General features: G+C 33.4%; 2 protein-coding genes across 6 annotated transcripts in view; both read left to right on the top strand.

The window, feature by feature from the left end:
* The window catches only part of LOC107014425, a 6,708-nt gene extending 5,755 nt beyond the window's left edge, over window positions 1-953 (top strand). For 3 of the 4 annotated variants that reach the window (XM_015214329.2, XM_027915957.1, XM_015214331.2), the window contains one exon: window positions 610-894. In XM_015214329.2, the coding sequence (XP_015069815.1) occupies window positions 610-783 (174 nt within the window). In that variant the 3' untranslated portion in view covers window positions 784-894. Of the gene's footprint in view, window positions 1-609 lie in introns of all 4 variants that reach the window. The other variant, XM_015214330.2, reaches the window with a different exon arrangement.
* Window positions 954-1,038: 85 nt separating this feature from the next.
* Window positions 1,039-9,523, top strand: LOC107014426 (developmentally-regulated G-protein 1-like). Of its 2 annotated transcripts, none has more exons than XM_027915958.1 (12): window positions 1,039-1,175; window positions 2,834-2,918; window positions 3,987-4,054; window positions 4,277-4,353; window positions 5,907-6,087; window positions 6,187-6,243; window positions 6,879-6,953; window positions 7,338-7,457; window positions 7,561-7,731; window positions 8,269-8,382; window positions 8,599-8,769; window positions 9,132-9,523. In XM_027915958.1, the coding sequence occupies exons 2-12, from the start codon at window positions 2,849-2,851 to the stop codon at window positions 9,228-9,230; spliced, it is 1,203 nt and encodes a 400-aa protein (XP_027771759.1). In that variant the 5' UTR covers window positions 1,039-1,175; window positions 2,834-2,848; the 3' UTR covers window positions 9,231-9,523. The 2 variants fall into 2 exon arrangements, with proteins under 2 accessions (XP_027771759.1, XP_015069818.1); XM_015214332.2 differs by lacking the exon at window positions 1,039-1,175 and adding an exon at window positions 1,817-1,984.
* Window positions 9,524-14,948: the final 5,425 nt, after the last annotated feature.

The following is a 14,948-nucleotide window of genomic DNA, read 5'->3' as shown; positions in this document are numbered from 1 at the left end:
GGGGGGGGGGGGGGGAGCTGGTGGGCTTTGTTTCTATATTTGTTAACTATCCGAAGATCTAAGTTGCATGGGCTCTTCACTTTTGGTGCCGCACCCGTGTCGAGACAACGTGGTTGTGGGATTCGTGTTTTGGTCGACCGGTTTTGGCTACTTTGACCTAATTGGAGGGAGAAATTTTGGAAAGCTTCAATGATTTCTGTAATAAAAAACTTAAGTGAAATTGAAGAACATGGAATAAGCTTATAAATTTCTATTGTCACTCCCTTTCCTTTTAACTACTTCCAGATTCTCCTCTGCATCAATATTCTCCCAAACTTTTCCACATAATATCTCATAATTTAGGTTTAATAACTCTGCTTTTAGATATTTGAATTATTTTAAGCCAAGTCCCCGCGCCCGTATCCATACATTAACCCATATCCCCGAATCATAAATTTAGATCATCGAGGATCTGACCTCTAGAGATCCACACCCGTATCGGACATCTGCACCTGAGTTTGAGCAAATTAGCTGCCCCCCTCCCTCCTTTTTTTTTTTCTTTTTTTTTTTTGTGGAAACTATGGGACTGATCGTGGTATCCTTCTTAACTTCGTGTTTGTGATGGTGCAGATTCTGAATTCCCGGAAACAGGCTTCAGTTCCGATCCCTGCGCCAATTCTCTCGCGTGTGAGAGAGCTTGCTGATATGCAAGGTCAGATCCCGCCAGTTCTTAGTGCGTGCAAGTCAAGTGGACATAGTAGTAGCGATAGAAGTGTACATGAAGCTAGGTCTGGATTCCTGTAATTTCAACATCATAGAAAGGTTTGTTTTTTTGGAATAAGCCCGATGGTTATTGGCAAACAGTTCACTAAGCATTATATTTCATGTGCTAATGCTACTTTTTGTGTGATTCAACCTTTTGTACACACCTTGGTAGCTTTTAATTCAAGGTCGCGAAGTCGAGAGCAATTTTATTTTCCTTCTCACATCAGAAGACAGCATTAGCTTATGGCAACCTAGTTTTTAAAATCAGTTATGATGGATGTCCAGACTCTCAAGTCTCAATGATGAGGTCTCATCACCAAATCACTTCAACAATATATCCAGTGTGAAGTGTGCACACATATATGCCTAGGTCCGGAGATGATAAAGTGTGTTCAGATCTTATGCAATAAAATAAATTCATCGCTCCTCAGGTAGTCATTGCTCTTTTATAAGATGGAAATTGGTATATCTTCCAAACTCAAATGTGCATGAATAGGAGAGAACGAATTGTAAAGGTTAATATGTTTGATCATATGCTCGTTGGATATATGCACTCAAAATTATTAAATTGTAGCAAAGGGAGTATATAATAAACAAGAAATGGCATGGTGATGTTGAAGTTATAAATTATTGTTTGGAATATAAAATTTTACTACTTATCTTATAAAATGGGACATTTATGCAGTGTGTCTGGGAAGCTTAAAAAAAATATAAATGCGAACATGTTTTTGAAATATGCAATCTGTATGTTGTATTTGCTTGTTACATGAGATAAAGATGGAATATCTCGAAATTAAGAATGAGGCACATCGTTATAAAATAAATTTTATTTTAAATTTAATTCTGAATGACTTATTTTATTCCTTATCGAATTTTGGATAGAACTATTTTAAGGATTATAATTTTAAATCAAACCACTCTAATATGTATTTTTTTTAGTAGTATACAACAACGTCAATTACTATCATTACTAGATTATCAATAATTTGTCTTTATTTATTTATTTTTTGAATAAATGAAATTAATGTAAATATTTCTTACTGTCGCGAAATAGAAGTGTATAAAGTAAAAATTAAAAATGAGGGCTCCAAGTTGAGGTATTCTTCATTCTGAACCCTCCTCGTCGTCGGCGAACGGCTGCTCTTCTTCTGCTATCTTTTACTTCCAACTTACTCAATCGGCGGAGAAGCAGAATCCAGCGGCCGGCCGCCGGAATCTCAATTGAGCTGCGTTGTTAGAAGTAAGAGCTGTTTAAGTTCATAAAACTGCTTAGTTTATGCACAATTCCATTCCTATTGTTTTCTCTTTGTTAAATATTCTGCTGAATCACGCATTGACTTAAGCGTACTGTCTCGTATTCTGAATTGAGCTTTTCTAGCTGAGTGGAATTTATTAAAAAAAAAAAGAAGGAGGTCAAATCGAATCGGTATATCCCAATGAGCCCGTAGGTTAATGTTAGTATGTTAGTTTATTTGCTAGTTGACATCTTTAATAACACTAAGATTTGAGTATGAAGAGTATTAATCGCACAACTCATTTTTTGTGTAAGTATTGGTTAATTTCTGCTTTTACTTGCCTCCAATTTTTCCAATCTATATGTACTAAGAGTCTAGAGTGGCCTCACAGTTTGATACTCCATTACTATCGCCTATTGTTTGATTTCTTTTATCTATTTGTATGATATGTCTATCCACTTTATGCTCACTCCTCGTTTTCGAACATTTTCTGTTTGGTGGTTTCAAGTGGAAGTTAAAACATAACAAGTCCCATTTAATTCCCAACCCGTGTCCTTGGGATTTTTTTTTGAACTTTTACTGCTTATAATTATAGTTCATTATAGCACAGAAAACCATTTCTCCTACTATTTTCCTCTGCATTAGTTCCATTTCTTAAATACATTATACATGTGACACGAACGACCTATAGGTCTGCCTTCCTTGTTCTGCTTGTCAGTCTTTTCACTGCAACTTTTTTTTTTCCTTAAAAAATTAGTTGTTCGGTTGTGTGTACTTTTCTTGAGCATCACTTTTGTCATGGGACTGTTTATTGGACTGAACTTGATCTTTTCTCTTCTATATGTTTTATGCAGATAAACTAGAGAACGATGGGGATCGTAGAGAGGATCAAAGAAATTGAAGCCGAGATGTCTCGTACCCAGAAAAATAAAGCAACTGGTAACTTCCATAGTCTCATCACTAAAGCATTTATTGTACCTGTAGGTTGTGTCTTATACTACTGGCTTATAATGTTGGTTTCACTTAGAGTTTAAGCTATAATTCAGACAAGAAATGCTATTATTGTTACTGAAGCCCCATTAGGCATCACCATCAATGAATCCTCATAGCCTCTCAGTCTTAGTGCACATTAATCAACATAGACACTCAGAAAGCCTACTTAGAGTCTGTTCAACATTGGTAGATTAGAACTATAGAGTTTTTAGTCCTAAAAAGGACACCATCTTCTTTAATGGGGCACCACTGGATATTCAAAATTCAGAAACGAGATTTCAAAGCTGGAATGTTGTCAAAAGAGATCACCCTTTGCCAATTAGCACAGGATTATATTTGTTTGTGACTCAACTATTTGTTACATTTTCGTCTTATATATAGAAGAAAATAGCTTAAGCTGTATGCTTGGACAATGTAAAGATTTTCTTACACTTGTCAGTATTATCATGACCTAAGTCCGTAGCACTTATTGTCTGTTATGGGCCTAGGGCGGCACAAATTTGTCTGTTTGGGCTACGCCACATCTAGCCTCAAAAGTGCGCGTACCATGTGAACTTGATTTGTGCTTTATAAAACTCTTCACTTTCCTCTCTGTGGGATTCACCCAAGGTGTAATGTGCACCTTATCTTCCAAAGCTTGCCAACCTAAAAGCGTGCCAATCCTGCTTGAACTGTCACTTGCCTCTGTCAGGGGCGTCACAAGTATATATTTACTTATTATAGAAGGTTGTTTTCTATTTCTTGAAGGTTATAAATTGATCTCTATCAAGAAGCACCTGTCATTTCCTTCTAAGTTACATGATTGTATAAATATTTGTTTTACACCGACAGTGCATATGACTTATACTCAAAAGAAAATTATTTGTTACATTTCTTGGAGTTCCTTGGAGATCCATTCTTATGCTCTTAATTCCTTTGTGATTGAGGATCTTTAGTGAACTCCTCTCTGTTTGTTGAACTTTTCCCCAAATATTGTCTTCAGAAGCTTAATAATTGACTTCAATTGTCATGCAGAATATCATTTGGGTCAGCTGAAGGCTAAGATAGCAAAGCTGAGGACACGATTGTTAGAGCCCCCCAAAGTATGTCTTTTTTGTATTTTAACTGTTAATTGGGAGGGGTCAATTTTCTGTTATCTTAGTCTCATGGAGTTCCCATGATATAATTGTGTCCTATATTACCATATCAACAAAAAATAGTTGTGCTGTACTAATTATTTTTTCCAGTGGCGACCACCTTTTCTCATGTTCTTGTGTTTTTCTGATAGACCAAGCAATAACTTCCTGATTATGTCTGTGAAATAGGGTTCTAGTGGTGCTGGAGAAGGTTTCGAAGTTACAAAATTTGGCCATGGACGTGTTGCACTGATAGGATTTCCAAGGTTTGTCATTTCCCCTTTTTCGTGATTTTTGGCCAGTCATAAAAGTTGAATTGTCATCAGGCAGAACAATTTCCAAAGCATTTGATATACTCATAGTTCCGACTTCTGATGTGTTTATGTAATTGAATCATTACTTGCTTTTGATCACTTCTTATAGTTTTTGATTTCCTTCCTTGGTAAGATATATTGAACTTTAGTAACTTAAGATGCTGATGCCTGATGCTCTTTGACATGAGATTTAGTATGGAAGAACATATAAATAGTGTTAACTTAATCTGAATCTTGGTGACTTTTAGTGACCTTGTAAGTGCGCCCAGTTTGGTAATGGGAGTAGAAGGTTGATCCTCATCATTTAGCCATTTTACTAATGCCCCCTTTCTTATATTTTTAGGCGAGGAGAACTGGGCATGATTTTAAACTAAGACATAATAACTGATCCTATGTGGTAGTGAGGCAGACTATTTCAGTCTGCACTTGCCTTAACTACATGCTCCATGGTGTCGTAGTATTTGGTTAACTTGTTTGAGAGCTGCTTTCGTTAGTAGTTTGTGTTTGGCCAATATTCTTTTGAAGAAGCGTTTCTAAGTGATAACTTACGAAAAGAATATGCATATAAGTTGGCACCTATTAATCTATTAGAAAATTGGCTCACAAAGATTGGTTAAACACTTATTTTCTGGTAATAAATTTGTCTAATTTCAATAAGATATGGGCATCATTAAAAGATAAATATTCTCTAAATAGATAAATAAGCTTGCATGTTATGATTTGTAACTCCTGACTTAGTTTAACAACTCTTAAATTTAACACCAATAAGTTTCAGTGGAACTAAAAGAAAAGAGTCCAAGCTCTTTTTTTTTGGTTGACTTTGGCTATGAGCATGTATCCAAAGTGACGTATAGTTTTTGGTAATGGTATGCTCGAGAGAAAAGGTTTGGAATTCTACCTCCCTTTATACAGCAGCTTTGTGGTGGACCAGTGACCACCACATTGACCTGTGGTGGTGTTTGTTATCAAGTCTTGCCCTAAACTTTAAGAACACACAAAGAAATCATGCAACACAATCTATTTACATTATCTACATTTCTATTAGGTTCCATATTTTATCTTTCCATACTCCCCCCTCCTTGTATCTAGTTCAACAAAAAGCCTTTAGATCGAGATTCACAACTATGGTTCCAATTATTCATCTCAAGATTTTGATTTGTCCACTTGGGATTTTAAAACTAAAATAGGTTGGGTAAGCTTGCAAATTCACTTGTCTCATTGTAAGTGTGGGGCAAACGGGGCCCTCTACTTCTGCAGTTCTACTTCTAACTAAAGGCTTACTACAGGCATTGCAAGCAAATAGAAAGCCCCCACCCGTTTGAGCCGGAAAGCACCTACATGTTGTCATTAAAAAGGGAGAGATTTAAAAAGCTTGCAAAATAAGGAGAGATTTCAAAAGCATGTTAAATAAGTGTTCTTTATTTTATCTTTTCACCATTCTTGTAGACATTTCAAAAGTTTGTCCAGATAGGCTATTAACCTTCTTTGGTTTTTCTTTGTGTTAGTGTGGGAAAGTCTACACTCCTTACAATGTTGACAGGAACACATTCTGAAGCTGCATCATATGAGTTCACAACACTTACTTGCATCCCTGGTATAATCCATTACAATGATACTAAAATACAATTGCTTGATCTTCCGGGAATCATTGAAGGTGCATCTGAAGGCAAGGGTCGTGGTAGGCAGGTACATTGAAGATGGCTTTAGCAAATTGACAAACAATTTATGTTGTAACTTGTATAGTTGCTGGCGCTACAATCTCTGAACAATAGTCATTTTGAACAGGTCATTGCTGTTTCTAAGTCAGCGGACATTGTATTAATGGTTCTCGATGCTTCAAAAGTAAGTGATGATCATTGTGCCTGTTGAGGTTTATTTTTATCCTCTTTTGGTCATATTTTTTTTGGTTACAATTGCACCTCAGCCCCACCCAAGCTCAGGCTGTACTAAATTAAGCTGCTCTGAGCCCGCCTCAATCCTTGTAGCAGAGTCGAGCTTGGGCTGAGTTGGCACGGCCAGAGTTGAAGGTGAAAGTGTCATTCAAAAAAAAATAACTAAAAGAAATGAAGTCGGTCTGTTTCTCAGCTGGTGAACACCTGGGGATGATCCCTCTATATATGCTCTCACCTATTAAAAAACTAATTACGCTTGCAAATACAGAAAAAATTACAAACAACATAATAGTATATGACCCAAAAAACATAGTACATATTGTTCTCTGATCTCAGTGGTATAGAGAAGAAACAGAAAAAGAAGGCACACTGCACACATGGTACCAAAAAATGGAAAATGATAAAAGAAGAGTTCATTTAGGTTTATATTCTCATTTCCAGCATTAATCTCGAAGAATATCAATGTTTCATTACATGTTAAATCGAATTTAGAATTAAGTCATCTCTCTGTCCAGACTTTCTGTTAGCTTATGCTTTCTTTTTTTCTTTGATTCACTCGAGTCTTAATTAAATATACAACATCAGAGTGAAGGCCATCGGCAAATATTGACAAAGGAGCTGGAAGCGGTGGGCCTGCGACTAAACAAGAAACCTCCTCAGGTGATCCGTTATGCTATGTTATTCATATTGCGTTTCTGTGTCCTAGTTCTGATAACATATATATATTCATTTGTCTCATTTTCTCTATCTGTTTTTCTGATTCCATTGACTTCCACGTGTTTCTAGAAGTTCTTCTCAATAGTTGATAGCTTATTCACACTACTAGCCTGCCATATTATTATTGCACTTATATAGACCTTGGCTACTTCCTGTCCTTAAAGTAGTTAGCTAGAAAATGTTCTTCTCACAATATTTCTGTCTAGAAGAGACTTTTTCGTGGTATTTAAAATGTTTAATTTAAAATCCATGCCATCATTGGTTGTGTATCTTCCGATGGACCAGATTGATTGTCAGGGCTTAACTTAAATTGTGCAATGGTTGCAGATATACTTCAAGAAGAAAAAGACTGGTGGAATTTCTTTCAATAGCACTCTGCATCTGACACATGTGGATGAGAAGCTATGCTATCAAATTCTGCATGAATACAAGATCCACAATGCTGAGGTATTGTAGAACGTGGGATTTTTATCATTGAGAAACTCCAGTTTGAATTTTTTTTCTTCTGCTTTATTTCTCTACCTTATTGTCTTTTTGTTCACCTTTTTAGGTGTTATTTCGTGAAGATGCCACAGTGGATGACCTTATTGATGTTATTGAGGGCAATCGTAAATACATGAAGTGCATATATGTCTACAACAAGATAGATGTTGTTGGTATTGATGATGTAGACAGATTAGCCAGACAGCCAAACTCCGTTGTCATCAGCTGCAACATGAAGGTATTTCAAAATTTGTGAGATTCATTAGCTGATGAGTTGAGCTATAGCATGTTTTGGTGACCCATAAGCTCATTGCTCTTATCTAATTTTGTGTCAAGGTACTACTATCATTATAATTCGTCGTTTTTGGACATTTGCAAACATATATATTGGTTCCAAGATCAAATAACATATTGGGTGCGCATAAAGTTAAATGCAGCTCATGATAGTATATGAAGTCTTTCTTTTGCGTGGCTCTGGAGAATTTCCAAAACTTGGTTTGACCAGGAGAATCTTCTTACCTGTAGTTTATCCTTCTGCAAATAAGAACACTCTTATGGTCACTAAGATACTTTCAAGTTGGTTTTTGATCTTGATGATGGAACAGAAAAGATTTACTTTGTTTTCCGTTGCGTGATTCGGACATGGCTTTTGAATAACGGGTTCACTACCTCTGATTTTTGAATTTGGCAAACGATCTCTACATACTGACATGCTCTTTAGAAGTTTCCTGCATTGTCTATATAGTTAATGTTTGCATTTATTTTTATGATACAGCTGAATCTGGATAGATTGCTTGCAAAAATGTGGGAAGCGATGGGTCTTGTCAGAGTTTACACAAAGCCTCAAGGCCAGCAACCAGACTTCACAGATCCAGTGGTGCTTTCTGCTGTATGTTATGTTGCAGATCATGCTTGAAGATTCTCTTCTTTTTTTTTCCATGCTTGGTTGCTCTAGAAATTTCATTCACTGATCATAGATTGGTGGAGATGGTTTCATGTTAAAAATAGTAACTTGAGAACCCCCACAGAGGGAAAGAATTAATTTCCTGCTCATTACTTTTCTCTAATTGTGTTGATGCATCTTCTTTGTTGTTAATGATTTTAGGATAGAGGTGGCTGTACGGTAGAAGATTTTTGTAATCACATACATCGGAGTCTTGTTAAGGATGTGAAGTATGTGTTGGTTTGGGGTACTAGTGCAAGGCACTCCCCCCAGCATTGTGGCCTTGCTCAAATGCTTGAGGATGAAGATGTGGTGCAGATTGTTAAGAAAAAGGTAAAGGATTTCTGCTTGTGCTTTTCACATTTGCTCTCCATCAACAATGTTATCAGCTCTGGCATATCGAGCTATTTCTTCTGGCCATCATATTCACAGGTGTATAAGCTTCATGATCATATGGTGATTTGGCATTTCTTCAGGCAACATGCAATGCCATTAGCTTCTTTCTAGTCTAATTGCATAGGAATTTGTGTCACAGAAGTATGAGTGGTCTTATCGACCAAAGCACCCAGGATGAGGTAGTTAGGACAGCTAAGGTTAAGATGTATAGAGGTGTAGTTTGGTGCCAATGTCATCAAACTAGGTGTTCCAGAGAAAGTTGATGCCTGTGATGCTCACAAATAGTTTACGTTATGCAGGAGAAGGAAGATGGAGGAGGTAGAGGCCGATTCAAATCACATTCTAATGCTCCTTCTCGTATATCTGACCGTGAAAAGAAGGCTCCATTGAAGACTTGATTGAGCCAGATAGTGGCGCTGCTAGTTCTATATGCCGATCTGGAAGGATGCATGTGCCAGGTATTACTATTGAAGAATGAGCTATACAATGAGAATAGCTAGAGGTTTTTCAACTTTATGAAGTGAAAAAACCTATTTATCAGTAGTGGCTCGAAGATTTCAGTGTTGTATTCTATATTTGATGATGTTACACCCTAGAGCAAGTACAATATCTGGGGACATGCTTTTTTCCTCCAGATAATATTTACTTCTGTTCATTTGTGAAATGTGAGATAAAAAGTTTTGGTCTTGGATCCTGAAAGTGTCAATGCGTTAATAATTGGATATCTTAGCTTCATGTTATCTGCAGTCGAATTGAGTAACTGCAAGCTTGTCCATCGTTGAAGAAGTATATTTTAAGGACTACATGCCAATGCAGGTTAGATGAATATTCTTTCCGTTGGATTTAGTGAACTTGACATTCTTATAATTCGACAGTCCGTATTAGTGTCGGACTAATTTCCGTTGTGATAATTCACAAATAGCCAACTTTAAACTCTTTAGGTGCAATTTCAGGACATTATTATCTTGGAGTTTTACCTTTGGAATCTGAAACCTTCTTAAAACTCCATGACAATATGGCTACTTTTCACTGTTTCTACTCTTTGTTGCTTATTCAAACATTTGGACTTTAGAAGTCGAGAACTAGAAATGGGCCGACCGTCACATGCATCCCTCGATTAATGTAGTCATTTTGTTTAACTCCACTGTGAGTCGTTGAATAGCAAGTTAGCAACAATATAGTTAGTATAATTTCATAAATGGAGTCTAAGATGGGTTATGTGTATTGAGTTTTGTTCCTACTTTGTGAAAGTAGATAAGACGGTTTCGATGGCATTCTTGGCATGAATTTTAGAATTTATTTTTAAAATTTAATGAAGACTGAGATTAGTTTTTTCGCTAGATTGTAGTTTCTTGTTGTTTCCCCAATATTTCTCAAAGACATAACTTATAAGTATGTCCTTATAACTTAAACCCAACTAGTATCTATACCCATAAAATTTTGGGTGTAGTGCATGAGTAGATATTTAAATTTGTATAAAATAAATCAAGTAGATATACTCATTCTATGAAATAAAATGCGTACGGTACGATGTGTATATTTACTTTTTCTAACTCTATACAAATTTGAGTCAATGCACACCCGGAAGATAGATCAAATTATATGAACACTTTATTTATGTATGTTTTTTTTCTTTCAAATGAACCGAATTTGTGTACAGTAGCCTAAAGCATAGGCAAAGTCGGCAAGTCCAAGAAAGGGGCCTAACTTATCATGCCTAAAATTTTGTGTATGAAAACAGTGAACAAAGAAAGGTAACCAATGGAGTATTTCTTCTTTTTTCAGTAATTATATTTGGGGGTCAGTGCTTTCGTGCATGTCAGGTAATTCTTTATAATAAAATCATTTAGCTAGCATATAGTAATATATATGTGGGGATATCGATCACTTTAGATTGCTGAGGAAGTGGTTAACGTCCAATCATTCTTGTCTAGTCTCTATCCCTATTCATAGTGACTTTCCCTTTTACATTTTTGAGTAGGGTTTCACTTTCCTACACTTACCAATTCTCACAGAACTACTCGACGTTAAACAACATATTTAGTATAATTTCAAAAATTTAATTTGATGGGCGAAGAATACTGTGTATGCGAGCGTTACTCTAGAGGTAGATAGACACTTTAATTTGCAGTAGACCACCAACTCAAGAAGTTGGGGATAAAAAAATTAACCCAAGTGAAAGAAGGTATAGTAACATAGAAAAATAAGATAAAATAATCTCCTCAAGCACATTAAATTTATGGGGTATCTATATTTTTTTTGTATAGCAATGAAAATGTTGCATTAATTATTTTCTAACCCCTCCAACCAAAAACATTGTACAATGTATTATATGTCAAAATTAACTTTCTTTAATTCCTGCAGGAAAATGGCCTTTTAATGTTTTGTTGCTTAGTACTACTACGTAGGAGTACTAAACTAGACTAGACTCGACTGAAAAATACTCACTCAGTTAGGTGGAAACAAGTTCACATAATAATTATTTGAAAGTTACAGAGGCCGAATATTTAGGTAAATGTAAATGATGGAGTTGCGAGTTTTTAATTCAAAATTAAATGCCTTTCATCCTTTTTTCTTAAGCATAATACGTAGATATAAATCCTAACTTGACCTCAACAACTAATTATACACACACTTCAACTTGGAGTATTACTTCTAGACATTTTCTATTCACTTGAACACTCTAGAATTTACGTATATCACGTCACCATTGGTGTCCACAAAACACAATGAAAATGAATGTATTAGAGAGTTCAGTAGTCAGTTGAAACCAAATTAAAATATATGACACTTTCAAAGTTGTCTGCCTAATCAAGTTTGAATGTCTAATTACTCCCTTTGTCCCATTTTGTATTATGTAGTTTAAGAGAAAAAGAATGACTTATGGAACTATCGATATGGCTAAGTATTTTATGATTAAATAATTAATAAACATAGAAATATATTAATTTGTTTAGATAAATTTAAAAGATTAACGAGTCGTATAAACTAGGACGGAGAAGTATGTGTTATGCCTTTTTATTTTACTCAAAGAAAATCTGACATTGAGAATTATTGTCCCATCAAAATCAGATCAAAGTTAGTGGAAGTCATTTATAAAACATGATGTCGGGTTCCTCAAAAATTACTACTACTATAATTTAGTTATGTTTAATTAATACGGTAGTACGTTACCATCAATCACTAGAAATGAAATAAAATAAAATAAAATCAAACTAGTCATCATAATATAAATGAGAAATTATATAATATAGTAATATCTGTATACTCATGACTCTAAACCCCCTAAGTTGCATGGGCAATATACTAGTGGGACACTCAAAATTATTCTCTTCTTTGAGAAATCTTATCTCTTCTTTCACGGAAATAAAGTTAAATGCTTTTTAACTTATTATTATTATGAGAAATATTTCCTAAAATGATTATTTAAAAAATAAATAGCTTTAACTGATAATATGTCAAATCATGTTTGAAATAATATAAAATAAGTAACATGTATATAATATAGAGGGGAATAGTTAAATATAACTATATTTTTTAGATTCATATACCCACCATATAATATATTCATTAGTGAGATAAATTATGAATTAAATGCATCTCTCTCTTGTCTATTTTAATCTCTTAAAACCAAACGTGTGATTGTAATTGACAATCTTTGCTTGCATTTTCAATTTTTAATTACAAACAGTTGACACATTAGACTGCGACATGAGAGCCCGTAACACTAGACAAGCAGACAATAGATATTGGTAAAGATTAATTTGAGATTTTACGTTTATGAGTTTTGAATTTTAGAACAAAATGACGACTAGATTCAAAGATTAAAAGTCGTCTATTAGTTGTACTTAATTAGTGCGTAAACGATCATTCTATGAAGTACTTGAAAAGAAAAATATGTAGAGCAATAAGCTTTTCCTGTGTGTAGTAGTTCAAAAAGTTCATTTTGTATTTCTGCAAGCTTAAACTCGTAATATTCTAGTCACATGATAAATTATTTTACCAGTTAAGTACGTCAAGATTTCCCTTTCAAATCAATCAACAAAATCAACGATAGAGATGCATTTTTGATAGATGCATGTCCTTTACCATTTAGTTGGTCATATTATGAATTAAATACATAGTTTTCTCTTGTCAATTTCTTAAATTAAACGTGTGATTCTTATAAAGAAACTATGGTTGCCTTGTCAAATAAATAAATAAAAGTAGTAGACAATAGCAGTAATTCAGATTGTGACTGGAGAGACTAGTTACAGTAGACAAGCAGACAATAGAAAAAACATCAATTAAGAATCGTACAGAGAAAATCAAAATTAAAATCTAAAAATTTATAAATTCTATATAAAATACAAAAACGATTAGATTTTTCATTAGATAACTTATGCGACAGACTATGTAAAACTTTTAATATAAAATTTATTTGAATCAATATTAAGTTTTATCGAACATGTTATAGCTATCGGTGTGGATCCTTCCACGTGGCCGCTTAGGGTTAGTTGGGGTTCTTTTTGTCAATGACTCTGTGGCCTGTGCTGTGCATTAAAATTCAACAGTTGCCATCATCAAACCAAACTGATGCAACTCTTCAATATATGCATTCAAAGACTCTTTCACCACACAAACACCTCGTTCGTCGATTTATTTGTCTGATTTTAATATTATATCAAATTTTAGAAAGTAATTGTTTAATATTGTGATCTTAAATACGTTATGCAAAATATCAAAATTAAAGAAATGCCAAAAAGAATATTCATTTTTAAACGAACTAAAATAATAAATAATAATATGAGCAAATCGGAAAAAAGGAAGTAATAATTAATTAGCCAACAAAACTTCTTTCATGAAAATTAATTTAGTTTGCTAAAAAGTGTTAATTTTACAGCAATATCAATTGGGAGTAAATTAAATTTGTTTTTGGCTTTTTTATTTTTATTTTTAAAAGGCTAAAACATTTATTAAATTATATGTAGGAGAAAAAAAAGGGTTGGTTCAACTATATGTGAGTTAAATTGAGGAGCAATAAAAAATTAAATTTAAGTTACACCACCAAATTAATATGTAAAAGGAAATCAATATATATATATAAATGAGGACCATAGAGGAGGTGATGTGGCACCTCTATATGGCCTCCATTTGCATTTAGCTTTTTTCATCTTTTTTTTAATTTTTTTTTATTATATATCATAAAAAATTACTTAAATTTATTACTAATAAATATTTTATTAATGGTGGATCATTTATAACAAAAACTCTTCATATTTTTTATTTATTTATCTCATTTATAATTAAAAGAGAAACATAATTTATTTATTTTTGACTTTTTTTAATTTAAATTAATTATTTTATTGTAAAAATGTATTACTTCATTTATACAAATATACAAATAAATACTTTATTAATGTATGAACATTTATAAAAAAAAAAACTCTCTATATCTTTTTTCTATTTGTTTATCTCACTTCTAATCATGAAATCATAGTATTATTTTTTTTATATTTTAAGTATTTTTATTTTTATTTTTGAATTTATTCACTAGGAGTTACTATCCATGACTTGCCCCTCTTTAATTTTTACTTTTAATAATATTCATGACTCTCATAATTTTTATATTCATAACCTCCAATTTAAATTTATAAGTTTATGTGTCTTATGAAATTCCTTTATTTTGCCTATAAATTTATATTAGTTTCATGAAGATTCACATTCACAATTATTCTTTCTTTTTTCATCATATAAGTTTGATTTGTAACAAAAAAAAAAGAAGTACATGAAGGTAAGAAATACTTCATTGAAATTTTTATTTTTTATTTCCTCTATTTTTGTCTATATAAATTCGTATTTGATTTGTGAAGGAAACTAACATGTAACCAAAAAAAAAAGTACATGAAGTTAATAAATATATCATTCTCAAGTCCTTATTTTTTCATTTCCTTTATTTTGTCTATATAGATTCATATTTATTTTCATGACGATTCACATACAAAGTTATAATTTCTCTTCTTCATAATACTTGTTTGTGAATTAGCTAACATGTAACAAAAAAAAAGTATATGAAGGTAAGATATATTTCATTCTTAAGTCTTTCTTTTTATTTTTATGTACTTAGACATGCTTTC

The sequence above is a fragment of the Solanum pennellii genome, chromosome 3, assembly GCF_001406875.1.
Source record: "Solanum pennellii chromosome 3, SPENNV200".
NCBI classification, from domain to species: Eukaryota; Viridiplantae; Streptophyta; class Magnoliopsida; order Solanales; family Solanaceae; genus Solanum; species Solanum pennellii.
Note: the sequence above shows the minus strand (reverse complement) of the source record. Positions and strands in the feature narration are given on the sequence as shown.